We start from the raw sequence: 27,163 nt of genomic DNA, 5'->3' as shown, positions 1-27,163 counted from the left end.
GAGGGGCAGAGCATCGCCCCCTGGTGGGCAGTGGGCAGAGCATCGCCCCTGGTGGGCGTGCCGGGTGGATCCTGGTCAGGCGCATGCGGGAGTCTGTCTGACTGTCTCTCCCCATTTCCAGCTTCAGAAAAATACAAAAAAAAAAAAAAAAAAGAAAGAAAGAAATCGGGACCATGGGGAGGAGTAGCAGCTTCAACTACTCGCGGCAGCCACATAATGACAAGTGCGCGGCAGCCCTAGCGGGACCTTCCTGGGTGTAGATGAGAGGCGGCCTACTATTGGTTCATCGCTAGTGGTCGGGATGAATCCTAGAAGGTGATTGGTCAGTGAGTGTTCCCTGTGCCTCCATTCTTCCTATCGCTTATAGCTGGAGGGATTGTGAGGGGAATGTTTATGTTCGATGGAGGTGGCTGGTGGCGGGCCGGATAAATAGCCTCCACGGGCTGTATCCGGCCCGGACCGTAGTTTGGGGACCCATGTTTAATTTCCCCACGGCACAACTCACCATGTCTCGCGGCACACTGGTTAAAAAACACTGGTCTAGAGGGCACCTCTCGTGTCGAAATTTGCTTTTTATTTATTAAGTGAGATAGACTCCCACATGCGCCCTGACCAGGATCTACCTAGCAACCCCTGTCTGGGACTGATGCTTGAATCAACCAAGCCACTGACTGCAAGAGCAGAAGAGGAAGAGAAGGGGGAGAGGGAAGGGAAGAGAAGCAGATGGTCACTTCTCATGTGTGCACTGACAGGGACGTCAAACCGGGACATTGGCATGCCAGGCCGATGCTCTATCCATTGAGCCAATTGGCCAGGGCCCAAAATTTGCCTTTTTGTGTGTGTGTGTGTGACGGAGGGACAGATAGGGACAGACAGTCAGGGAGAGAGATGAGAAGCATCAATTCTTCATTGCAGCTCCTTAGTCTCTTTAGTTGTTCATGGATTGCTTTCTCATATGTACCTTGATCAAGGGGCTACAGCAGAGTTAGTGATCCCTTGCTCAAGCTAGCGATCATGGGGTCACGTTTATGATCCCATGATCAGGCCAGCGACCCTGTGCTCAAGCTGGTGAGCCCATGCTCAAGCCAAATGAGCTTGCACTCAGACCTGCAACCTTGGGGTTTTAAACCTGGGTCCTCCGCATCCCAGTCTGACACTATCTACTGTGCTACTGCCTGGTCAGGCCAAAGCTTTTTATTATTACTTAGAATTGCTTCAATTGCATGTTGTTTTTCCCTGACTATAAAAGTGGTACATGCCCATAGTAGGAAAAGTATAAGAAAATAAAATAACTTTTTTTTTTTTTTTGACAGAGACAGAGAGAGGGACAGAAAGGGACAGACAGACAGGAAGGGGGAGAGATGGGAAGCATCAATTCTTCATTGTGGCTTTCTCATATGTGCCTTGACCTGGGGGCTACAGTGAGCGAGTGACTCCTTGCTCAAGCCAGTGAGCTAGGGCTTCAAGCCAGTGGCCTTTGGGCTCAAGTCCGCTACCATAGGGCCATGTCCCTGTGCTCAAGTTGGTGAGCCCACACTCAAGCCAGCGACCTGGGGGCTCAAACCTGGGTCCTGTGTGTCCCAGTCAATGCTCTATCCAATGTGCCACCATCTGGTCAGGCAAACGACTTCTTTTTTGTATTTTTCTGAAGCTGGAAATGGGGAGGCAGTCAGACAGACTCCCGCATGCGCCCTACCGGGATCCACCCGGCACGCCCACCAGGGGGTGATGCTCTGCCCATCTGGGGCGTCGCTCTATTGCAACCAGAGCCACTCTAGCGCCTGAGGCAGAGGCCATGGAGCCATCCCCAGGGCCCGGGCCATCTTTGCTCCAATGGAGCCTCGGCTGCCGGAGGGGAAGAGAGAGACAGAGAGGAAGGAGAGGGGGAGGGGTGGAGAAGCAGATGGGCGCGTCTCCTGTGTGCCCTGGCGGGGAATCGAACCTGGGACTTCCGCACACCAGGCCGACGCTCTACCACTGAGCCAACTGGCCAGGGCCTCAAACAACTTCTAAATCTATCCAGACCTGTCAATTTACCTACCCCACAAAGCTGTTGAATTTAGTATTGTGTAACTTTACAGAAGAGAAACTTATTTTTTAAATAAATGTCAGCCCTGGCCAGTTGGCTTAGTGGTAGAGTGTCAGCTCAGCGTGTGGAAGTCCCAGGTTTGATTTTCCATCAGGGTACACAGGAGAGGTGACAGTCTGCTTTTCTTCCCTTCCCCCTCCTGCAGCCATGGCTTGATTGTGTTGGCCCCCACCACTGAGGATGGCTCCTAGAGCCCCTGCCTCAGGCACTAAAAATAGTTTGGTTACAAGTATGGGCAGAGCATCGGCCCCAGAGGGGGATTGCTAGGTAGATCCCAGTTAGGGTGCTGGTGGGAGTCTGTTTCTGTATCTCTCCTCCTCTCACTTTGAAAAAAGGAAATACCAGCCCTGGCCGGTTGGCTCAGCGGTGGAGCGTCTGCCTGGTGTGCGGGGGACCCGGGTTCGATTCCCGGCCAGGGCACATGGGAGAGGCGCCCATTTGCTTCTCCACCCCCCCTTCCTTCCTCTCTGTCTCTCTCTTCCCCTCCCGCAGCCGAAGCTCCATTGGAGCGGGGATGGCCCGGGCGCTGGGGATGGCTCCTTGGCCTCTGCCCCGGGCGCTGGGGTGGCTCTGGTTGCGGCGGAGCGACCCCCCGGAGGAGCAGAGCATCGCCCCCTGGTGGGCAGAGCGTTGCCCCTGGTGGGCATGCCGGGTGGATCCCGGTCGGGCACATGCGGGAGTCTGTCTGTCTCTCCCCGTTTCCAGCTTCAGAAAAATACAAAAAAAAGAAAAAAGGAAATACCAGTTTCTGACAGGTTATGATTAAAGAGAGGAAACATCACTGCGAGGAAAGTGTGCATTTCTAACTTTCTGAGCAGCAGTGTGTGTGGAGAGTGAGGACATAGCCAGAGGCACACAGCTCGAAGGGTACGGCAGACCGAATATAGCCATGTACTCAGCACCCAGATTGAGAAGCAGCAGCACCACACCCCAGAAATTCCTCGTGCTCCTGTCCCCACCAAGGCTAACCATCATTCTGATCCCGACAGCATAGATTTAACTTTGTTTTTAAAAGGCTGACTCGGCGTAAAACTTACTTAGTTGTTTCATAAAATTAGAATACTCAAAATAACACCAAAAATGTCCCCAACTATTCTTGTAATAATTCTTTACTATTTTTGTTTGTTTATTTGTTTTGTAATAATTTTTTTAAAATGTAGAACCTAATGCTACTTTAGGGATCATTTACCCAGAGAAATTGATAGGAAAGACTGACTTTTCAGCAAGATGGTCTTTCAAAGGAGAAATCTCTTTCACTTTGATGAGAGAACCAAACACACCCCAGGCACATGCTTCCCGGGGGCCCTTACACAAATCCAGATGCTTGTACCTGAATTCCATCTCACACGCCATCTCCTGAGTGCCCTGGCCAGGGCAGGAGTGGATTTTTTATCTACGGTTTATTTTTTGGTTTGTTTTTTTTTGTGTGTTTTTTTTGTTGTTGTTGTTGTTGTTTGTTTTTTTGTTTTTATTTTTCTGAAGCTGGAAACGGGAGAGACAGACAGACTCCCGCATGCGCCCGACCGGGATCCACCCAGCACGCCCACCAGGGGGCGATGCTCTGCCCCTCCAGGGCATCGCTCTGTTGCAACCAGAGCCACTCTAGTGCCTGGGGCAGAGGCCAAGGAGCCATCCCCAGTGCCCGGGCTATCTTTGCTCCAATGGAGCCTTGGCTGCGGGAGGGGAAGAGAGAGACAGAGAGGAAGGAGAAGGGGAGGGGTGGAGAAGCAGATGGGCGCTTCTGTGTGCCCTGGCCAGGAATCAAACCCGGGACTTCTACACGCCAGGCCGACGCTCTACCACTGAGCCAACCGGCCAGGGTTATCCACGGTTTTTAATGTGAAAATTGACAAGGTTGTAGCCTCGGGCCCAGGGAGTGAAGGATTTTAACCTCCATGTTGAGGACATGGCTTCCCCAGGCCCTTCCTTCATGCCTCCGAATCGGGCACAGACACGGGATCCCAGACCTCCGGGGCAGAGGGAGGCTCCTAGAAAGCCCTGCAACCACTCACACTGTGCTTCCTCGGCCACGGCAGGAGTGTCTGTCCCGCCTGCTCTCCCCCTGTGGCCCCGTCCAGTCAGTGGAGTTGCAGGGGAAGCCTGAGCTCGCCGAGAGCCTAAAGGAGCCAAAGTCAAAGATTTTTCACCCCAAGCCTGTTTCGGTAAGCCTCCAAGTTCTGGGGTCTGCAAGAATGGGGGTGTGGGGTGGGGCTAGGGTGGTGTCCCCAGCGTGGGAGGGGAAGGTGGTATCAGGTGGCAGTGAAACTTTGAGAACATTTCCTGTAGCCTAGGCCAGCCTTCACTTGTGTGGTCCAAAGGGTGGCAGATAAACAGCCTCCACTCCTCGCCCAGGACTTGCTACATGCTTTAGCTTCCTGCTGGCTCTTTCCATGGTTCTGGGCCAGAGCTCAGGGATCACCTCTGCCCCTTCCCTGCGGGGCCTCCCTGAGCTCCGGCTGCAGTGACTCTTCCTCAGGCTCGGTGGCCCCACTGTCATTTCCCTGTGTCCCTTGAGCCCACATCTCTTTCTGGTATAGTGGAATTTGGACTAGGGTGAGCACATTTCTCACTGAATTTCTCCCTTAAGTGGGAGAGAGGCCCCTGGTGGGAACAGGTCACTTTCACTTCTGGTGGGAGTGTGGCCATCCACCTCTGGATTATGGACAACCTCCTAGTTATCATCAAGGTTCAGGGACAGCCCAGCACATCTCCCTTTGGTGATAATCAGGCTGGAGGCAGGTGGGACCCATTGTGCCAGGCGTGGGTGGCTGGAGGAACAGGAAGGTTCCTAGCACTGACATCTCTCCCTTTCTCCAGGGGTTCCAGGTAGCCTATGTGGTGTTCCAGAAGCCGAGTGGGGTGTCGGCTGCTTTAGCCCTGAAGGGCCCTTTGCTGGTCTCAACAGAGAGTCACCCAGTGAAGACTGGCATTCACAGTCAGTACTGTGGGAGGGTTGGGTGCCTCCTTACTGGGCCCTGGGTCGGTGGGGGAAATTTTGCAGGGCAGCATGTGAGAGGACTAAGCCTAGTACTTGGGGCAGGCAGGGGTGAGGGCCCAACTTGCCACCACTAGAACCTTCCTTACCACCTGAACCCTGGGCCAGTCTTCATGCCTGTGGTTGTGAGATAATCCCAACTGGCCTGGCAGGTCCTGGGGTGGGGCTCCAGGTGTCGGCCTGAGGAAGCCCTGTTTCCCTCTCTCCCTTCTTCAGAATGGATCAGTGACTACGCTGAGTCCGTGCTGGACCCGGAGGCCCTGCAGGTTGAAGTGGACACATTTATGGAGGCATATGACAAGAAGATAGCTGAGGTAGGGCTTTCGTGGGTGGCCACACATCACCTGTGTCACTGTGAGGAAAGTGGTGCCACAGCTGTTGTGATGTGGCTCCTGAGGGTGGGAGAGATGGCAGCCTGTCCTGATCACCCCATAGAGTCCAGATTCCCTTTTTCCCTTTTGAGTCCTGGGCCACTTGACTTGGTGACATCCAGTCTCTAGGTCTGTAGAGAATGAACAATAGTCCAGAGGTGGAGGAGGAGGCAGCCTTGGCATGTATGGCCCCCGCCTCCCAGCTGAGGCCTCAGCACTGGGCTGGGGGTGGAGGGAGCAGCAGGCGCTGCTGGGTGCAGGTCCTGGGGGTGTGGGGTGGGGGGAGTCTGTAGAGGAGGGAGGGGGAGAGGTGTTCCTGCGACCGCAGGGTGGGAGTCAGGCGCCATCACAGGGTCCTGTTCCTTGCAGGAGGAAGCTAAGGCCAAAGAGGAGGAAGGGGTCCCTGACGATGAGGGCTGGGTGAAGGTGACCCGCCGTGGCCGGCGGCCCGTGCTCCCCCGGACGGAGGCAGCCAGCCTGCGGGTGCTGGAGAGGGAGAAGCGGAAGCGCGCCCGCAAGGAGCTGCTCAACTTCTATGCCTGGCAGCACCGCGAGACCAAGATGGAGCGTAAGGGCGTACCCCCAACCCGGCCCCCAACCCCATGGGCAAGGCGTGTGGCCCAAGCACAGAGCCCCCGAGGCAGTCGTGAACCTGAGGGCTGGCCAGGGTGTCCTTAGGTCCAGACTTCCCAACAGGCTTTGGGGTTGGGGTCCCAGCCCGACAGCATCTGTGTGGTGGTCCCCTTGTTCCCCAGAGGTCGCCGTGGGGACCCCTGGGTTATTTAGGGGCTGTATAGGCACCTGGGTGGTAGGACCCACAACTAGTCCCCTGAGTGGTTCATGCTGGAGGTGATTTCGGGTGCTCGCTGTGGGTGCAGAATGGGCATGTGTGCGGCGTACCTTTGCTTCTGGCCTTGTCCCCTCTAGATTGACCTGCCAGTGGGCCTCTGGGCCCCACATCTCCCCTCTGACCCAGTCACCGAGTGAGCAGAGCTGCCCTCTGAATTCTGTGGCACTCTGGGGCTGGGGCCCCTTACTCCTGTCCAGTATGATTGCTGCGGTGGTGAGGGCCTGTGTGAAGTGTTCCAGGGGTCTCCCAGCTCTCCCAGGAGCCTTGTCCTTTACCTTGGGTGTTTGTGTGCAGGGGTAGGAAGGGAGCAAGTGCCTTTTCTTTTGGTGATTTCCTGTCTGAAGGCTCAGGCATGCCGTCTGGTTCACTTCAGTCCCCGCCCTGTGACTGGGCCTGCAGTCCAGCTGCTTCCTGGCAGCATCCAGACACGAGGGGGATGCAGTGCTGAGCTCCCCAGCTGGGAGTGGAAACCAAGGGGAGGGGCCAAGCAGACTCTAGCGGGGGGCGTTTGGCATGTTGTCTGACCCTGGCCATTTCCCCATTCCTTACACCGCAGATCTAGCCCAGCTGCGCAAGAAGTTCGAGGAGGACAAGCAGAGGATTGAACTGATGAGGGCCCAACGCAAATTCCGTCCCTACTGAGCCGGCCTGGACTCAGATAGCACCAAGGTCTGAGCCCTCACAGGGTAGAGGAAGGGCAGTGTCAACCCTTGATCCTTGTGAGTCAGACCAGAAGGAGGACTCAGCCCTCAGGAAGCCACTAGCCCAGGAACTGGCTCCTTGCTGCTCCTGGTGTCTTGCCAGCCTGTCTCTGGATCCCTCTCTGAAAGCTAAGTGTCTGCCCTATTCTCCCCATGCCCTGAATGGAAAAACCCCCGCTGCAGTGACAACTAGAAGGAGTGAGAATACACGAGAGCAGTTTATTCCTCATCAGTGGAGTGGTGGGAGAGGCTGCTGCGGGAGCCTCTGGGCTGCAGGCAGGCGTGGGCCTGTCCCCACCCCTTCCTGAGCTGTGACCAGCTCACTGGAGACTGTCAGCCACAAAACAGACTACCCCCTATGTCCAGACACGGTCTCCCCTATGTCAAAAATCTCACCCCCACCTCCACTCCACCAGCTCATGCTGGTCAGGACCAGGGAGGCCTGTCCCCATCGCCGCTGGCCAGGCTGCGGGCCTTGGGAGCTGGGCGTCCAAGTGGTGAAGTCTCAGTAGCCCCAGGCCTAGGGCTACAGCCAGGCTGGGGTGCTGTCCCTGCTCTGTAGGAAGGAGCTGATGATACCAGTCACATGGTGGGGTTGGTTCATGTGGACGTAATGATTGCCAGGGACTTCCACAAACTGGAACCGCTGGGGAGAGAGGGGTGGTAGTGAGGGTGTGGCCAGAAGTGGCTCCTCTGGCGGGGGGGGGGGGGGGGGGGGGGGAGTGGGGGGGGGCTGGGGGGCTGTTCCTGTGATCTGTTGCCTTCCTGTGGTTCAGGAATTTCCCTCACAGTGAGCTGCAGGCTGGGAACTGACTAACCCAGAGCTCCAAGGGCCCCCATCTATTCATGGTGCTCTATAGGTGATTGAGGCTGCCTCTCAGTGAGAAAGGCCTGGTTGGGAGGAGAGTGCCCACGCCCTGGGGTTCTGGCCATTCTGAGTTGTGAACTTGCAGAGCTAGGCTGGGGAGTGGCCTATAGTCAGGGGGTGCTGCGGGCTCTGATAATTTTTTTTTTTTACAGGGCCAGAGAGTCAGATAGAGGGATAGATAGGGACAGACAGACAGACAGGAATGGAGAGAGATGAGAAGCATCAATCATCAGTTTTTCATTGCGACACCTTAGTTCATTGATTGCTTTCTCATATGTGCTTTGACTGCTGACCTTCAACAGACTGAGTAACCCCTTGCTCGATCCAGCGACCTTGAGTCCAAGCTAGTGAGCTTTTTTTTTTTTTTTTAACTCAAGCCAGATGAGCTTGCACTCAAGTTGGCGACCTCGGGGTCTCGAACCTGGGTCCTCCGCATTACAGTCCAAAGCTCTATCCACTGCGCCACCACCTGGTCAGGCATTTTTTTTAACTTTTTTTTTTTTTTTTACAGAGACAGAGTGAGAGTCAGAGGGATAGACAGGAACGGAGCAAGATGAGAAGCATCAATCATTAGTTTTTCATTGCCACACTTTAGTTGTTCATTGATTGCTTTCTCATATGTGCCCTGACCGTGGGGCTACAGCAGACCAAGTAAGCCCTTGCTCAAGCCAGTGACTTTGGGTCCAAGCTGGTGAGCTTTTGCTCAAACCAGATGAGCCCGCACTCAAGCTCGTGACCTTGGGGGTCTCAAACCTGGGTCCTCCGCGTCCCAGTCCAACACTCTATCCATTGTGCCACTACCTGGTCAGGCTAAAACTAACCTGTCTCACGACGGTCTATGATAATTATTTAAAGTCCACTTGAGAGAAAAATGGACTTTTCACACTTGCCTCTCCCTGAAAAGAAGGTCCACCAGTGGGAAGGTGCTGCCTCTTGGCCAGCTAGCTATTACACCAACTTCCTTTTCAGGATGACACCAAGATGTCTGCAGAGGCCCTGGGATCTGGTTTCATGGTGGGTGATGATCATAGCATGCCAGGTGCTCCCCAGGGACAGAGAGTCGCAGCACAAGCCCCAGCACTTCAACCTGGAGGCCCAGCTCCACCTGCAGCCAGCACCCACTGAGAGGACTGGCCATCTTTCATTTAGGACCCTTCTAGGGTCCTAATGAAAGACAAATCCTACAAATTTTCTAAATTGTAGGATAGCCTCTGGCTTGATCTGATGGGTATGTGAGGCAATAAAATCAGGGCATCTGCCAATGAACAGTCTCTGCCTGTGCTGATTGACATCTGACCACAGCTGGGAGAGAAGCCTGGCAGCTCCTTGGGGCGTCACCTGTGAGGCCTGGGGAGCTGGACCAGGGGTCCCAGTGCAAGGAAAGATGGTGTGGTGGAGCCGAGAGGGCCTGATGCCCCCTCCAGTACCCAGCCACCCTGAGCCCCACACCTACCTCTTTTAGGACAGATTTCAGTTTGTCAATTATGAGGAACATACACTCCTTGTCCTTGTCGTGCTCTCTCCTCACGTCATAATATCCTTGGGTTGCTCTGGAAAGCAAGAAGGACCCAGGGTTCATATTGGGTCCGCTTCCAGGCATGTCCACTGCCCTGGCCTGGGCTTCCCTTGGACTCGCCCACAGTTAGGTCCCTGTGAGCTGGGTTTAATTTTGAGATTCAGCTGCCCAGTACCCGGTACACTCGGAGTCCAGGACCTGCCACTGTCACTGCAGGTCAGGGTGCATCCAGTGAATGCTGGAGTCTGTGCTTCTATCTCAAGAATAGCTTGACTGAGATTTCACCCGTTTTGGGTGTATAATTCCATGGATTTTAGTATGTTTGGTTGTGCAGCCGTCACCACAGTCCATTTTAAAACACTGTCATCACCACACAGTCCCAAACCTGCATTCCCTCTCCCACACGGCTGCCGGTCTCACAACCACTGACTGCCTTTCTGCTGATAGCGTTCCCTATTCAGGCTTGTGTGGAATGGAATCCTATGGTATGTGGACTTTTTGATTTTTCTTACAGAAGAAGGGGGAGAGCGAAAAAGACAGGAATGTCTGTCCCTGTGTGTGCCCTGATCAGGGGTCGAACCCACAACCTTGGCTTAATGGGACAATGCTCTAACCAATTGAGCTACCTGGCCAGGGCTAGTATATGGACTTTGTGGCTGGCTTCTTTTATTGAGCATGTTTTCCTGGTTCATCTGTGTTGTGACGTGTATTGTGGCTTCATTTCTTTTTATGACAGAAAAGTAGTTGATTATGTGGTTAGGCCCCAGTTGGCTTGTTTGTGCATGGATGGTTGCCTCCACTGCTTGGTTATTATGAATAATGCTGCTCTGAACCATCGTGTACAAGTTGTGTGGACCTGTGTTGGGTCTATACCTTGGAGTGGAACCCCTGAGCCAGAGGATCATAATGGTAACTTCCTGGTTTGAGAGGCTGCCAGACTGTTTGCCAAAGTGACTGCATTGATTTCCAATTCCCATAGCGTGTGAGGGTTCGGTTTCTCCCCATCCTGACACTTGTCTCAGTGGTTTAGATTTGCTTGAGTCCATGCTTTCTAAACCCTGTGCTCAGTGCCAGAGACAGAGATGTGTTCCTAGCAGTCACAGATGCTACCTTGGGCTTAGAAGGTCCGGGACAGCTGCAGTGGAGTGGGGAGTGGCATCTAACTCACATTAAAGGATGTTCGTTGCTGTGAGGTGGTGGGATTGCTAATGGCAGGGTGCTGGTGTTGCAGAGGAAGGCAGACAGAGGAGCGGCACAGGCCTGGGAATGCGAGGGGTCCGGGCTGGCTAGATGGTTGAGGTTTCCTCCATAGTCATCTGTTGAAAGGTGTGTAGCCCTTGCCCCAACCTCTGCTGCCCAAGCCCTCCCATTGCTTTGCCTTCCTCCCATGCACCAGCTGCTGGAGGCTTCCCAAGAAAGCTAGAATGTGGCCTTGCCATGGGGAGCTGGGGACCTCACACCAGGACAGCCTGGAGAACCGTGGCGCTCACGGCCTGTTTCAGGCGCTAGGTTCAGACTTACTTGACAAGCAGGACATGGGCCTGCAGCTTCTTGATGGAGTGTACAAACAGCTCTCTGCTGATGAAATCGAAGCTGTGCTCTGGCTACAGAGACAAGACCATAGTGAATTCTTGCCAGCAGGCATCACTGGGCTTTGGGGCCTGGTGGGACCTCCTCACCCATCTACCCCAGGACAGAGCCCAGTGCCCAGCCACATCACCTTGACAGAGGCCTCTAACTGCCACAGGCCAGAGGCTCTTTCCCCTAAATCTGTTCTCCCTCTTTCTGAGCTCATGGCTGCCCTTCCAGATATTCCCCAGAATCCCTTGCAGCCAGGTGTGGCCATGTGGCTAAATACAGAGACGTGACCTGGGCTACTTGTGGGCCTAGATTTTAGATGTTAAGTGTGGCCCCTCCATGCCCTCTTTTTTGGTCCACAGGCTGCCCAGCCAGCCTGGCCCCAGACTCTGCCAAGCACATCCCACCTGCCTGCTCGGACAGTTTCTATAAGAAGGAAATTTGCTTTAGACACTGCAGAATGAGTACACCTTAAGTCCCCACAGCCCCCTGCTGGCCTCTGTCATAGCCTTGATGACCTTGTCTAATGACCATTTACACCGTCTAGGTCTGTGCTGTCCCACATGTAACAATCAGCCACGTGTGACTGTTGGGTGCTTGAAAGGGAACTGGTCTAAACAGACATGCTGTCATATAAACTACATACTGGATTTTGAAGATTCAATATGAAAAAGTGATGCCAACTATCTTAATAATGTTTTATACTGATCACATGCTGAAATTATGACATATTAGATATGCTGAGTTAAAAATAATAGAATTGATTTCACCTGTGTTTTTTTTTACCCTTTAACTGTGGCTACAGAAGATGTAAAATGACACGAGGCTCACGTTATTCTTCTGTTGGGCTGTCTCTAGTCTGAGAGCCCTCTGTGGGCTCCAGAACTAATTCTGTGTCCGAAGCTCAGTCCACAGCCCGACAGGGGAGGATAAATGTGTATTCAGTGGATTCATTCAAGGAAGCTCCTGTGGACTCTGTTAAGTCATGCCTACTACTTCTGCACCATGCTGCAGAATACAAAATTTCTACGGATGCACACAAAGCTATCTATCTGGTCACGGCCACGAAAACTCATTGCCTTTGTTCTGCCTTGACTGACCCCCACCCCCCAGCCATTCCCTACTCTTCAAGCTGAAATTACCTTGGGTTCTTTTCCAGAAATAGGTTCCCATATCCACAAGGCCAGATGAACTAAGATGTAATGAGAACCTGGATGTGCCACCTCCTCCCAAGGCCAAGTGCCCGACTTTCAGGAAAAGACCAGACGAGGGGGGTTCAGCAGGTAGGAGGGGCTCACCTGGACCCGAGCTAATGCCCCTATCAAAGTGGAAGGGCTTCAGGGAAGATCAAAAAGGCTAAGTAACTCAGTCAACAGCGAACAGGAGGTGGCGCCAGAATTCAGTTCTGGCTGGGCTCCCAACCTAGCTGTTACATCCCTGCCCCTCCACGGCCTCAGCCTCGCTTTAATACCTTCTCCTGTCAGGCCTAGGGCTCTGACTTCAAGGCTCAGTCAGACCCTCAATGACAAGTCAGGCACTGTGATTGGTCACAGTCCATAGAAGAAGGAAGGGGCATCTGGAGAAAACCAGCCTGGGTTTTGGGGCAGTGGAGAGTGCCCCTTGCACCCCACTGCTGCCTGGAGAGTGACCTGAACTATAGCTTTTCCAACTAGGACTTCTAGGACTCCTCTGGTTAGGATCTGGCAACAAGCTCCTAGCCCAAACGTCAGCACGCAGAAGACAAACCATGGGACACAAGCCTCAGGTAGGAGGACCATTTTTAACTGGTGGTGGACCAACTGCTGTCTTCTGGGGAAAAATGGAAATGGATCCCTACCTCACACCTTTATCATCATCATCATCATTATTATTCTGAATTTTTTTAAGAGTTTACTCGAACCAAACTGATGACGTATGCTGGAGAGCAAGGTCTCAGATGCTCCCACCTCACACCATTCTTAGAAGAAATCCCAGTTGGATCAAAAACAAAACTTAAACATTCCTGTCCCCTTGGCTGACGCCCTTGGTCCAGGCCTCAGGTCCAAGCCTGGGTCTGGACAACAGCTTCTGGTGGGCTCTCTGAGGCCAGAGCTTCCCACCTCTAATGACTGTCTCACACGTGCAAAGCATTTCACCACAGTAAGCACCATCAGCAAACTCCTGAATGACAGCATGAGTATTGGCCATGTCACACATGTGACTCAGTCTTCATAGCAGCCTATCATCATGAATGCATAAGAGACAAAGAAATGCACTTTCTCTGTGTACATAAGGCAGCTGAGGCGCAGAGAGGGTAAGTGCCTGGCCCAAAGTCACACAGCCTCTATGAGGGAGAGAGGGTGAGTATCTTCAAGTGCTCCTGTCACACACTGCAGACCTCCAGGCTGGTGGCTGGTTTTTAAGGGCTTGAGTTATGGCACCTCCTCTCCCCTTCTATTTTTATTTAACCAAGAGAAGGAGAAAGAGTGAGAGAGAGACAGAAACATACAGATTCCTGTATGTGCCTTGATTGGGAATTGAACTGTCAACCTCTGCACTTCAAGAAGATGATCTAACCAACTGAGCTATTGGGCCAGTGGCTCCCACTTTTTTTTTTTTTTTTTTACTTTTTATTAATTTTTAGAGAGGAAAGAGAATGAGAGAGAGAGAAGGGGGAGGGAGGAGCAGGAAGCATCAACTCCCATATGTGCCTTGACCAGGCAAGCCCAGGGTTTTGAACCGGCGACCTCAGCATTCCAGGTCGATGCTTTATCCACTGCACCACCACAAGTCAGGCCTCCCTCTCCACTTTTTGTCTTCACTAAAGGAATTCCCCCCTAATAGACGCACTGAGTTAACTCTGAGACTTCACCTCTGCGGCAGCAAGTACTTGGAATGTCTTTCCCTTCTCTCCCCACCAAAATCCCACCTCCTCGGGCCCAGCGCTAGTGTCCCTTCTAAGAAACTCCTGACCACACCCTCCCCCAGCAGCCAGACATCTTCAGGACTCCCATTGCCCTTGCAGTTAATCCATTTAAGCAGTTGCAACCATGTGCGTAAAAAACAAACATGACAAAAAAGAGGGTCCTAAGACAAGAGTCCCCATCTCCATACACAGACGTGCATGATAACACACAGAAGGAACCAATGGAGTGACTTTTACTTTTTGCTCTAAGGAGCACCTGTGTGCAGTAATAGTTTTGTGGGTTTTTTTTTTTTTTTTATGTGAGAGGTGGGGAGGCAGAGACAGACTCCCACATGCGCCCTGACTGGGATCCATCCACCCGGCAAACCCACTAGGGGGCGAAGCTCTGCATATCTGGGGCCCACTGCTCTGTTGCTCAGCAACCAGGCCATTTTAGCGCCTGAGGTAGAGGCCATGGAACCATCCTCAGCGCCTGGGACCAAGTAGCTCAAACCTCCTGAGCCATGACTGCAAGAGAGGAAGACAGAGAAAGAGAAGAGGGAGAGCTGGCGAAGCAGATAGTCACCTTTCCTGTGTGCCCTGACCAGGAATTGAACCTAGGACTTCCACACACTGGGCCGATGCTCTACCACTGAGCCAACTGACCAGGGCCAGTGATAGTTTTTAAAAATTGTTTCCTAGGTACAAAGCCCCCGCTGGCTGGCTGTGCTGCCTCAACTTAGTTTCCTTGTCTTTGACAGGTAGGTGACAACAGTTCCTGCCTTGCAGGGGTCCCCAAACTTTTTACACAGGGGACCAGTTCACTGTCCCTCAGACCATTGGAGGGCCGCCACATACTGTGCTCCTCTCACTGACCACCAATGAAAGAGGTGCCCCTTCTGGAAGTGTGGTGGGGGGCCGGATAAATGGCCTCAGGGGGCCGCATGTGGCCCGCGGGCCGTAGTTTGGGGAAGCCTGGTAGGGCCACAGTATGGATTGCCAGTGCTGAGCACACACACTGGAGGTGCCTGGAGGAATGGGAGCGGTCACTGTGCCCTGTGCCCCAGCCATTGGTGGTCCTGGAGTGGTGGTTGTACAACATAGTGAATAAATTTAATGCCACTTAAATTTATTCTACACTTATGAATTATATTAAAATGACAAATACTATGCTATATATATTTTACCACACAAAAAAAAGGCTGGCAGGCAGCCAGTGAAGGAAGCAGAAAGAGCAGCACTGCCTGACCTGTGGTGGCGCAGTGGATAAAGCGTCGACCTGGAAATGCTGAGGTCGCCGGTTCAAAACCCTGGGCTTGCCTGGTCAAGGCACATATGGGAGTTGATGCTTCCAGCTCCTCCCCCCTTCGCTCTCTCTCTCTCTCTCTCTCTCTCTCCCTCTCTCCTCTCTAAAAAAATGAATAAAATAAAAATTAAAAAAATCCAACAAATTAATAACTTAAAAAAAATAAAATAAAATAAATAAAAAATAAATAAATTAAAAAAAAGAAAGAGCAGCACTCACCCAAGCGATCCTCCGGTCTCTGTTCAGCACCACACCTGGAAGGGAAGCAGAGACAGTGGCCTCAGTGCCTCCTGTCAGGGTGAGGGGACTCACCTCAGCTTCCCTGGGGACCCTGGGCCCTTCTAGCCAGGGCTCATTCCTTCAGCCTGGACTGGCAGGAACCATCCCAACATCCTCTTGGGGTTTAGTTGGAGCAGAGCTTGTCCACAGCTACCTGGCCAGGGACTGATGCAGCCCGCACCAGCGCCTCCCTCGACCACCTCAGAGGGCAGCGCAGAAGGAGGTGGGAACAATTACCCTACCTGGCTTCCGAATTCTCTGAGAACTTTAAAATGATCGTGCAGGCCCTGGCCATATGCTCAGTGGCTAGAGCATTGTCCCGGAGCAATGAGGTCATGGATTTAACTCCTAGTCAGGGCACATATGAGAAGCAACCAATGAGTGCACAGCTAGGTGGAATAACAAGTTGATGCTTCTTTTTCTCCCTTCCCCTTTCTCTCTCAAATCAATGGAAAAATTAAAATGATCCTGTGGGTCTTTAGGCACGGTAAAGTCCACAGTAGTGAAGAATCATATCACTTGTCAAAGAGAAATTGAGCCATGGCCAGTGGTGCAGTGGATCCTGCTGGGGTGCTGAGGTCACTAGTTTGATCCCAGGGTTGCCAGCTCAATCCTGAGGGTGCCGGGTCAACCCTAAGGTCGCCACATTGAGCCCTTTCTGAGCACATATGAGAAACAATCAACAGTTGTACAACTAAGTGGAACAATGAGTTGATACTTCTCTCTCTCCCTTCCTTGCAAAACAAAACAAAAAGATAGAAAAGAAAAAAGAAATTGAGCAAAAAAAAAAAAAAAAAAAAGCTGGAGGGGTCAAAATATTGGTGAGTAAAACCACTTGGATGTGCTGGGAGGGTAGTACGCCCAGAGAGAGCATGGAAGCCCCACACCCCGCCCCCATACCCTTTGCCTCCCTGCCATCTAGCTGGTCCTGAGCTATATCCTACGTAATAAACCAGTGATAATAAATAAACTGTTTACCTGAGTTCTGTGAGCCATTCTAACTAATTTATTATTATTATTATTATGGACAGAGTCAGACAGAGTCACAGACAGGGACAGACGGGAAGGGAGAGATGAGAAGCATCAACTTATAGTGCGGCACCTTAGTTGTTCACTGATTGCTTTCTCATATATGCCTTGACTGGGGGACTACAGTAGAGCAAGTGACCCCCACGCTTAAGCCGGTGACTCCATGCTCAAGCTGGTGAGCCCATGCTCAAGCCAGATGAGCCAGGCTCAAGCTGGTGACCTCAGGGTTTCGAACCTGGGTCCTCTGCATCCCATTCTGATGCTCTATCCACTGCGCCACTGCCTGGTCAGGAGTTCTAGCAAATTATTGAACCCAAGGAGTGGGTGTGAACATCTAGACTGTTAAAGAGTACAGGTGACAACCAGGGCTTGCAATTCTTCTGGAGTGGGGAGTCTTGTGGAGCCCACGCTGCAGCTGCTGAAACTGGTGTGAAGTTGGAATGCATATTTGATCAAGTCCTCCCCATCTCCCCCTCCTCCAGTTAAAATCCACCAAGACCTCGCCTTTGCTTTTGGAATAAATACCACAATCAACCATCATCAACCAACACCAGCCTCCAACTGGCCTCCCTACTTGGCAGCCACTCCCTTCCCTCAAATGCTCCGGCCTTCTGTCAGTTGCACAGCTCCTTCCTGCCAGGAGCAGGATTTGTTTAAGTTCTGTCCTCCGGGTCTGGAATGCTTTCCACACCATCACCTCTTCTTCACCCACTGGGCATGCTTTCACTATCCTTGGGCTTCTGGGCAGGGTTCCCACAGAGCAGGTGTCCTCTTCCCCCCAGCTAGGCTCCTACCCCAGGTTAAGAAGCCATCACTGTGGTTACCTTCTGTCCCCTGCCCCCAGGCCCATTCCAGGTGTGCAGGGCTGGTTCTGACACCCACGTACCTGCAGCGTGACCGCACAGCCTGCCAGGGGCCAGGGGCCAGAACTAATCTGTTGAATGTGTGATAGTACTGATGACACCAGCCCTGGGATGGGCATATGAAATGGGAAGGAAGGCCCTAGGTCCTCCCTCTCTGCTCTCAGCTTCCTCATGTGCAAGCAAAGGGGCCCTGACCCCTGAGGGTCCTTGTTGCAGTTCCTGGGCTGGGGACAATAGGAAAACAGGGTTGGCTGGGAGCAGATATGGTCTGGGCTGCTGTCCCCCGTGGCTGAGGAGTGTTTGAAAATCTAGACAGTAGCCTCAGTACAGAAGCATTCTGGCCTCTGGCCAAGGTTCAAAGATAAGAGAATAAACCTTGGAAAACCTTTCAACCCGCTCCCTCCCCTTCCTCTGCTGGGACCACCAAGGTCATAGACTCTTGTGCCAGCGTGCCACTAGCACAGCAGCAGAGTGAACTCTCCCCAGCTGCTGTCCCCTGTGGGAAATGCAAAATGTGTTGCCAGGTCTTCCTGCTTTTCAATAGAAACTGGAAATCTCCACTTTTACACAAAATCTTTCTATTTTAAAGATGAACAAGCATTCAAAATCCCCCCCCCCCATGCAATTTTTTTGTTGTTTAAACTATTACAAGCCAAACCAATCCTGCTTGCAACCCCAGGGCCACCCAGCTTGTACCTAGGATGTGAGCATCCCCCACGGTGGGGGTCTGCAGGGCTGGACACTGACACAGGGCTGACATCTGTCAGTCACTAGGGAACCCCGACGGGAGCTTGGCTCTCCCTCCCGGCCACCACCTCAAGCCTGTTTCCATAAGGCCTAGGCCAGTATTGACACTGGACACAGATAAGAAAGCAGATGAGGACTTGGCCTCCTCCCCGCTCCCTGTGGCTCATTGCCTCCTGGTTTCTCCCACAAGCCTGATGAAGCTCAGCCTCCAAGCCTGCCCTGGCTGCCCTGTCACTTGGGATCACCTTCCTCCTGGCTTTCCTGTGACCAGCTCCCTCACCTGCACCTCTTTGCTCTGCTCAGAAGTCACCTTCTCCACAAGGCCAGCCCAGCCCATGGCATCTGAAGACCAAACTGCCATCCCCACCCCCCTATGTCCTGAGCTCCCCGTAGCTGTTTTCTCCGTTGCATTTGCTCTCACCTGGCCCGCAGGTGCAGAGTGCGGAGCATGCACACAAGTGAGGAACGTCTGAGGCCACCAGAAGCTAGGAAAGAGGCACCAACAGTCCAGCACAGCCTTGCCAACACTGCCCTGGGGGTGCTGACCTCCAGAACTGGGAGGGAATCAATCTGCTGTTTAAGCCACCCAGTCTGTGGACTTTGTAACAACAGCCCTAGGAAGTGAACGCTGAGTTCAGAAGGGTCGAGTGGGTGATGGAGGGGTCCCAGTCCTCTGCCCTGCTCCAGAACAGATGGGGGCTTTCAGGGGATCTGGGACCTCAGGTAAAGGACTCAGGGTGGGGGGGAACCTGGAACACCAGTTCCTCCAATGTCACTGCCCTCATGCCCCATGGTGTCTGGGAGCCTGCTTACTCTTTTTTTTTTTTTTAATTAAAAAATATTTTTTCCATTGATTTGAAGAGGGAGGGAGAGGTAGGGGAAGGTGAGAGGAGGGAGAGAGAAAGAAGCATCAACCCGTTTCACTTAGTTGTTCCATTTAGTTCTGCATTCATTGATTGTTTCTCGTCTATGCCCTGACCAGGGTTTTGAACTCATGACCTCTGGTGTGCTGGGTTGACACTTTATCCACTGAGCCAGCTACTTGGCCAGGGCCTTTTAAAAAAATTTTTATTGATATATTTTGAGAGATAGTGAGATAGACAGATTAATTTGTTGTTCTTCTTATTTCTGCATTCATTGGTTGATTCTTGTATGTGCCCTGACTGGAGATCAAACCTGCAACCTTGGTGTATTGGGCTGACACTAACCAACTGCTGCTCTGTCATCTTTTAGGTAAACCCAGGGCTCAGAGGGCCATGACTACTATAGAGGGGCTGGTTCCAACACAACAATACAGCCGACTGCCCACTCCCCCCCATCACCACCTTCCAAGCCCTCCTTCCCTCCTCTCCCACTCCCCTTGACAACTGGCTCAGTATCCGTGCTCACTATGTTATGTGACCCTGGCCTGGCCTAATCGGCTTCCATTTCTGACAAAGAGCCTGTCTTATTCCAGATTAGCCCATTTCTGCTGGGGCCCCTCTGGGTCGCCCATCTATGTGGGTACGTTGGGGAGCCTGGGCCTAAGGCCCTCTGTCCTCAACCTCCTCTTTCCATTATAGATTTGCAGGGAGGGACAGACTCAGAAATGATAACTAAGACAATCTCCCATGACAGATCACAAACTGGGACCCGAGGCTAAATCAGTCAGGAACTATCTAGACCAGGGGTCTCAAACTCAACTCAGCATGTGGGCCGCAGAGCAAGATCACAGCCGTTCGGCGGGCCGCACTAGGTCTACAAAAGGCAACTGTTGCCCTGGCAGGTTGGCTCAGCGGTAGAGTGTCGGCCTAGTGTGCGGAGGAACCGGGTTCGATTCCCGGCCAGGGCACACAGGAGAAGCGCCCATTTGCTTCTCCACCCCTCCACCGCGCTTTCCTCTCTGTCTCTCTCTTCCCCTCCCGCAGCTAAGGCTCCATTGGAGCAAAGATGGCCCGGGCGCTGGGGATGGCTCTGTGGCCTCTGCCTCAGGCGCTAGAGTGGCTCTGGTCGCAACATGGCGACGCCCCGGAGGGGCAGAGCATCGCCCCCTGGTGGGCAGAGCATCGCCCCCTGGAGGGGCAGAGCATCGCCCCCTGGTGGGCAGAGCGTCGCCCCTGGTGGGCGTGCCGGGTGGATCCCGGTCGGGCGCATGCGGGAGTCTGTCTGACTGTCTCTCCCTGTTTCCAGCTTCAGAAAAATGAAAAAAAAACAAAAAACAAAAAACAAAAACAAACAAAAAAAAAAGGCAACTGTTACGCAACACTTTTCTCACTGCAGTTGAAAACAAAAAAAAATCAGTACAACAAGCACAATCGTACATGCAGTTTACTCAGTGTCACAAAACAACCAGAAACTGTAGTTTGCATCACAACTGCTGTTAACTAAGCTAATATCTAGCTAGGATGCTAGAGAAATGAAAAATACAAGTAGGCCCCTAGGCTTACTTAATTTTATCCAAAATATTTTGAACTTCGTGGATTAGTCTGCGGGCCGCACAAAATTGTTCGGCGGGCCGCGAGTTTGAGACCCCTGATCTAGACCATTTGACCTCTTAGTGTGTTGTCAATTTCTAGAAAATAATACAACAGTCTACCTCTAGCTCCTCTCTCTCTCTCTCTTTTTTTTTTTTTTTTTTTTTTTTGTATTTTTCTGAAGCTGGAAACGGGGAGAGACAGTCAGACAGACTCCCGCATGCGCCCAACCGGGATCCACCCAGCACACCCACCAGGGGCGTCGCTCTGCCGCGACCAGAGCCACTCTAGCACCTGGGGCAGAGGCCAAGGAGCCATCCCCAGCGCCCGGGCCATCTTTGCTCCAATGGAGCCTTGGCTGCGGGAGGGGAAGAGAGAGACAGAGAGGAAGGAGGGGGTGGGGGTGGAGAAGCAGATGGGCGCTTCTCCTATGTGCCCTGGCCGGGAATTGAACCCTGGTCCCCCGCATGCCAGGCCGACGCTCTACCGCTGAGCCAACCGGCCAGGGCCTCTCTCTTTTTTTTTAAGAGAGAGAGAGAGAGAGAGGACAGACAGGGACAGGAAGGAAGAAAGGGAAGGGAGGAAGGAAGGAAGGAAGGAAGGAGGGAGGAAGGGAGGGAGGGAGGGAGGGGAAGCATCAACTCATAGTTGCGGCACCTTAGTTGTTCATTGATTGCTTTCTCATATCTGCCTTGACGGGGGGAGGGGGGAGGGGGGGTCCAGCCAAACCAATGACCCCTTGCTTAAGCCAAAGACCTTGGGCTCAAGCCAGCAACCATGGGGTCATATCTATGATCCCCTGCTCTAGCTGGTGACCCTGCACTCAAGCTGGTGAGCTTGCACTTATGCCAGCGACCTCAGGGTCTCAAACCTGGGTCCTCAGCAATCCGGGCCCACGCTCTACCCATTGCGCCACTGCCTCGTCAGACATCTCTAGCTTCTCTTGAGCAACTGGAAATTCTGACTAGACTAGACCTGATAACCACTGGCTGGGCCAGTTCCACAGTTTCAACACTCCCTACTACCTCACTCCCAGCAGCCAGATTAATTCCACAACTTGCCCAGTTCCCGCAGGCTCTTGGGTTTTTGACCCCTGCCTCCTTGGTACTTTTTAAAAATTTATTTTTGAGAGAGAGAAAGGGAGGGAGAGAGAGAAACATCGATCTGTTCCTGTATTTGACCTGACCAGGGATTGAACTAGCAACCTCTGTGTATTGGGATGATGCTCTAACCAACTGAGCCATCTGGCCAGGGCGCCTCCTTGGTACTTTATAAACTGAAGTCACATTCAGCCTTGCTCAGGGCTGGGCAAAGTACATTCTTCTCCTTTTTTTTTTTTTTTTTTTACAGAGTACATTGTTAGTAGAGGTTTCCTGAATGACTGTATGGGGAAGCACAACACAGAAAACGGGCCTGAAGCTGCCCTGGAGCCTGAGTACCACCAACTCTACTTCTCTATTTTGAAAAACCTCTTCAAAGTCACTTGGCCTCTTAGGATATCCTTAGGCCTTTCTGAGCCTAAGTTTCTCCTGCTCTGAGTGGGCTGAGTAGAGGGTAGCAGGAGGATTAAATAAGATACTGTTTGCAAAGTACTGTACTTACCATCATGCCTGGCCCAAGGCAAGCTTAGTCATTATCACTCCTCACTGAGAACAGTGCCAATAAGCGGGGCCTTGGGGGTGAGCCCCTTACCTGTGGCCACCTGTGTGGTTCCTCTCTGCAGGAGCAGTTCCCCACACTCCTCGCCTACATGGCTGTTGTTCTTCAGGAACCTGGGGGAGACAGAAGGATGCTGGATGCTCTGGGTCAACAGGAAACACATGGAAAGGAGAGGAGGGCAGGGAAAGAGAGGCTACCTCACCAGGACGCAGGCATGTGTGGAGGGGTCATTCACATCTGTGGGGGCGGTGGTGTTTTCAATCTTTTAGACACCAAATATTTCTAGAGCCCTGACTAACAGGCACTGACAGGGGCTGGATATAGAGATGTGACCAACCAGCCATGGTCACCACCACCCACAGACCTAAGATCACCTTTACCTACAGGGCAGGGAAGGGGAGTCAGGACAGGCTTCCAGAGAAAGTGCCAGCCAGCTGAGACCCAAAGGAGGAGAGAGGTCCAGGTAGGAGCCACAGAGGGAAGCAAAGGTATAGAGGGGAGAGTGTGCCCAAGGGGACAGGTCAGGGCCGGAATGTGTGTGGAGATGGGTCAAGGGCATCGCTACACGTGGGGAAAGAGGCAGCTAAAGTTGCAGTAGTGCCAGGAAGCCTGATGCCCAGGGTGGGCACACACAGAAACAGGCTTTTGGTGGACGTGTGATCAAAGCTGCCTCTGTGCCCCAGAGATGTCCTCTCTGGGGGGCCCTCCATCTCCCCCCACGGCACCCACCTCTGTAGCATCTCCTCCCGGCTGAGCACGCGCGAGGGCTCCTTAGCTTCCTCCACTTGTAGTGTGTGCTCTATCCCTTTCCGCTTGTAGGTCAGCAGGTTCTCCATTTCCTAAATATTTGAGGTTCTGCTGGGTAGGTGGGGCTCCCAAGTGCAGATAAAGAGGCCCAGCCCCTCCCTACCCCACTCCTGCCTTCAGCAGCCCCTGTCCATTCCTTCTGACCCTGTGAGGGGTTGCACAAGATCAGCCCTGCTAGTTACCCCGTGATCCCGAGCACACTGTCCCCCTGAGTCACAGCCAGCCCAGCCCTGCCTGTGGTGGGGACAGCTGGAGGGGGCAGAATGGATGATAGAGGGGAAAGAAAATCTCCATCAACTGCAAAAGTATGATATTCAGGCCCGTAAGTCAAGAACCATCCAGGGTTGGCGATTTCATCTGATTTAACAAGTGCTATCACTCCACATGCTGGCGCAGAAACTGGCAGAGGGGTGCAGTTCAGGGGTTTCCAGCTTGCTCCCCCCCTCAGGGTGTATCCCCTTCCAGCCCAGCTCACTCTGGGACCAACCTGACCCTGTCCATGATCCACCACCTGGAGTAGCAGTGGGCGGTGACACTCCCATCCACCCTCCTGAGAGTATAGTAAACCAAACACTCCCCAGACCCCCTAGGAGGACAGAAAACACCCCGGGGGCACTGTGTCAACTCAGTGGGTAAAACATAAAAAAGCCAGAGTGGCAGCCAGCCATCTCACTGGCTCCTTACAATAACCCACAGATTATCTGTCTATGCACCAGACATTTATTGAGCACTTACTATGTGTCAGGATTGGCCGCATGGTAATAAAAAACGACCCATTGTTCTTGCCTTTATAAAGTTTGTGGTAATTTAACAGATAAGAAAACGGAAATTGATAAGGAGTTGTGTCATAACCAAACAGGTTGAGCCCTCGGAAACAGAAGAACAGAATGTCAGAGCTGGGAAGGGCACCTCCCAGGTCATCGAGTCCAACCTCCTCACTTTATAGGTGAGAAAATGGAGGCCCAGAGAAGTGCACTGACTTGCCCAGCAACACACAGCAGATAAGTGGCAGAGCCAGGACTCAGATGATGGATGGATGGAGTCAGCACTCTCCCACCAGTCCATACTCAGGGCTGCTGTGTGCAGCTGTGCCATGTGTTCGCAGCACCAAGGTATCTGACTGAACAGTAGCATAGGTGGGCTGGCCAACCTGTGTGTCCCCAGGGCTTCCTCAAACCCACTGCTCCTATCCTGTCCCTCCCCTTGTCACTTCATGACTGACCTGGCATTTTGCAGATCCCAGGCAACACACAGGGTTTCCAAGGATAACAAAGGCCCCTGTACCCCTTTCCCTGCCCCCTGTGTGGGGGAGGTGGTTTCCCTTGTCTGCCCTCTGCCACCTCCGCCCACCTCCCTGGTATCCACCAAAGGAGACAGTGCTGAGGGCCCTGCCACCTGGATCTCCCCCAGTGACCACCCCAGTTCTTACATTAGAGTCCAGGACAAGGGGGATTGAGTCCAGCAAGATGAGTTTATCTACCATCTCAGGGAAGATACAGGAAAACTAGGATGTGACACAAAAAGGGAAGAATGAAGAGGAGAGGAACTTGAAGGAAAAGGCACTCAAACTTTTCTCTGCTGTTTCCTGAAACATCTCTGAGGCTGAGGCAAAGGTGCTGACCAAGAGGCCAGAACAAGAATCTTCTCTCCCCTCCCCCCACAGTCCGCACCCAGCACACCCTCCAAACCCTGGCAGTTGCTGGATTCTGGGGTCCCAGTGACAGAGGGACAGGGGATGTGCTGTAACCATCAGGAATTGGCACTGTTTCACAGAATTCCCCAACATAGTGATTACTACTGCAATCTACAGAATTAGTGTTGACAGTAGCTAATAAAATGTGGACTTGAAACGTGGGACCCAAGGAGGCACCTCCTGTCTCAGGTAACTTCCCCTTCCTTCTCCTGTTCTTCCTCAGAAGAGCACCCACAGTGGCAGAGGTGGTCATTGCAAAACCATCTACTCACCGTTCCACCCACAATGCCACCTAGGAGACAAAAGAGTAGTGAGCTGATATTCCTAGCAATCAACATCCTACTAGAACTTCCTCCCAGGGCTGAACCACCGTCAGGCTAGAGGCCTGGTTTTTCTCTTCCACCAGTGGACGTGGTTCTGTGTCAGCTGTCAAACTGGGCTAAATGGCCCTGTCATCAGACCACTCAGGAGGCCATATTTCCCTCATCAAGTTGGGAGACAGCTACCTATTAGGCCATATGGGCCTCAGGGAAGTTGCCTGAGGCCAAGGGCCACAGTGTCCAAAGGTCAATGTTGAATGAACCCCCTCATTTCTCCTTGAAGTTCCCATAAGTGCAGGGGAGAAGGACATGTGTACCAAATCCTCATCCTCCCTTGCAGCCCCACTGCAGGAGCCCAGTCAGGTCTTGGCCAAAGTGTACTCACCGAAACTGTGGCCCAGGATGGAAAAACGACTCCATTTCAAGGCTGAAAGCACACAGAGCCAGGTCTGGATGGACGGGTCCTCCCCCACCCCCTGTCCCACAGTCTCTGTGCTTGGGAAATCCCTCCCCAGCATCTGGAGGCCAGATTAGAGGGGCCCCAGCCCCACTGCAAGGTGGAACCCACTGGAGGATGTAAGCTCTTCTGGGTAGCCCTCTCCAGCTTTCCCAAAGTCACCACAGATTCATGGCAGAACTGGGGCCAGACACAGGTCACTCCCAGGCAAGCGTGACTTCCTGACCATGAGAGGGGATGTCTCCTCCTCCCTCCCCCACACACTCTGCCTTTTACTCACCTGCAGAGACTCTTCGAATCTCACTAACAAAGTTTTGTTGGTAATATGGCAGACCTGGGCTGTAATGGGATGACAGTCCATGACCCCCAAAATCCATGGCAACATAATAAAAGTCTGAGACAGAGATAAGAGGGTAGGAGGAGGTGTCTAAGTTAGCTGTTTCCCCTTCCCCATTGCCCCTGCAGGCCTGCCACCTCAGCTTCCCTTCAGCCCCAGACCCACCTTTCGGGAGATGAGGGATGAGTCTATCGAAGGAGTTGGCATTGTCCAGCCAGCCATGCAGGCAGAGAACAGGGCGGCTCTGCTGGGAGCCCCAGGCCTTGGCAGCAATGTGGCCCCAGGGCACAGCCATCTTCAGCTCTGAGACCAGACCTGAGAGAGCAGTCCACTCAGTCTTGAAGCTGGCACTTTCTGAGCCTGTCATCTATGCCCCATGTGTTCAGGGCATCAGCTAACCAGGGGTTCAGGTTCCTGCGCTGCCCCCAGAGGTTACAGAAAGAGCTGGACATGGGTTTGGGCATCCCCAGAGTAGGGAAAGATAAACTGGGAGAAAAAAATCCTTGGGAGGCTTTACTACAAAACTTTCTAAAGTAGCCTGGGGTTGGCTAGGTCTGGGCTCTGCCGCTTGCTGGCTGTGTGACCTTAGGCTGAGTTACTAAAACCGCAGTTTCCTTTTCTGTAAAACTGGAATAAACAGAATAATAGCCAAAGTTTTCTGACTCTTTTCTGAGGGCAAGATGGAGTGGCCTATCTCCCCACATCTTCACAGACACTTGGATCGCTATTGCCCTCTCTTCTCAAACCAGGAAACAGGCATAGGAAGGTACAGTACATGCCCAAGATCACACAGGGAGGGTGAGCTTGAGCGAGGATTTAGTGCAAGCAGCGGACTCCAGGACCCCAGCCCTGACCATCCAGCACCACTCTGCCTCCTGCTCTGGTCAGAGCTGCCTTCTCAACTGCCCAGAGCCGACCTGATCTTTTTACCCTGCTGCCCCCCACAAGAGTTGGAGACCGGCACACCCCCATACCCCTGTACGCTTTCTTCTCTAACTAGGGCTCCAAGAACCCTGAAAGGCCTCGTGCGGCTTCGTCCTCCCACCCACCCATCCACGCCCGTCAGGCTCGGCAGCTCCCAGGCTGCAGATGATGTAGATGCGACACCCAGGAGAGCGGCGTGGTCAGCGATCCTTCCGACTCCCTCCTGCCCTTCGCAGTCCCAACTAAGTGGGTGGAAGTGCGTGCGTGGCCTCCCTCAGCCCCCTTAGGTCTAACGGTCACCGGACAGGGAGTCTTCACCCATAACTCGTGTCCCTTGGTTCCACGGCGGCCGTCACTATGTGCTGTGACTACACGTCCAAGAGCAAGGACGCCGGAGGGTCGGGCTCTAACCGCAGGCTTGACCTCTTGGCCCCGCC

The 27,163-nt window shown here is 52.9% G+C and overlaps 2 protein-coding genes across 5 annotated transcripts in view; one reads left to right on the top strand and one right to left on the bottom strand.

Moving 5' to 3' along the window:
- The window catches only part of RRP7A (ribosomal RNA processing 7 homolog A), a 9,808-nt gene extending 2,848 nt beyond the window's left edge, over positions 1-6,960 (top strand). The window contains exons 3-7 of the mRNA XM_066358586.1: positions 4,126-4,251; positions 4,907-5,024; positions 5,301-5,398; positions 5,825-6,023; positions 6,862-6,960. Coding sequence (XP_066214683.1) covers positions 4,126-4,251; positions 4,907-5,024; positions 5,301-5,398; positions 5,825-6,023; positions 6,862-6,947 — 627 coding nt within the window. The 3' untranslated portion in view covers positions 6,948-6,960. The remainder of the gene's footprint in view (positions 1-4,125; positions 4,252-4,906; positions 5,025-5,300; positions 5,399-5,824; positions 6,024-6,861) is intronic.
- On the bottom strand, positions 6,957-27,163 carry SERHL2 (serine hydrolase like 2). Of its 4 annotated transcripts, none has more exons than XM_066358582.1 (12): positions 27,045-27,163; positions 25,968-26,117; positions 25,746-25,859; positions 25,394-25,435; positions 24,961-24,980; positions 24,425-24,499; positions 22,918-23,027; positions 22,222-22,301; positions 15,378-15,412; positions 10,912-10,994; positions 9,328-9,424; positions 6,957-7,652 (listed from the first exon to the last, which is right to left on the bottom strand). In XM_066358582.1, the coding sequence occupies exons 1-12, from the start codon at positions 27,046-27,048 to the stop codon at positions 7,533-7,535; spliced, it is 930 nt and encodes a 309-aa protein (XP_066214679.1). In that variant the 5' UTR covers positions 27,049-27,163; the 3' UTR covers positions 6,957-7,532. The 4 variants fall into 4 exon arrangements, with proteins under 4 accessions (XP_066214679.1, XP_066214678.1, XP_066214680.1 ...); XM_066358581.1 differs by having other exon boundaries at positions 27,027-27,152; XM_066358583.1 differs by lacking the exon at positions 27,045-27,163 and adding an exon at positions 26,852-27,009.

Source organism: Saccopteryx leptura, chromosome 1 (genome assembly GCF_036850995.1).
Source record: "Saccopteryx leptura isolate mSacLep1 chromosome 1, mSacLep1_pri_phased_curated, whole genome shotgun sequence".
NCBI classification, from domain to species: Eukaryota; Metazoa; Chordata; class Mammalia; order Chiroptera; family Emballonuridae; genus Saccopteryx; species Saccopteryx leptura.
This window is presented reverse-complemented; position numbering and strand designations above follow the sequence as displayed.

Coding starts and splice junctions, on each gene's coding strand:
- SERHL2 (XM_066358581.1), bottom strand. CDS start 27,048: ATGGGTGAAGACTCCCTGTCCG. Junction 10,995..15,377: donor GAGACCGGAGGATCGCTTGG/GTGAGTGCTGCT, acceptor TTGTCTCTGTAG/CCAGAGCACAGCTTCGATTT. Junction 9,425..10,911: donor GCCCATGTCCTGCTTGTCAA/GTAAGTCTGAAC, acceptor CTTGCTTTCCAG/AGCAACCCAAGGATATTATG.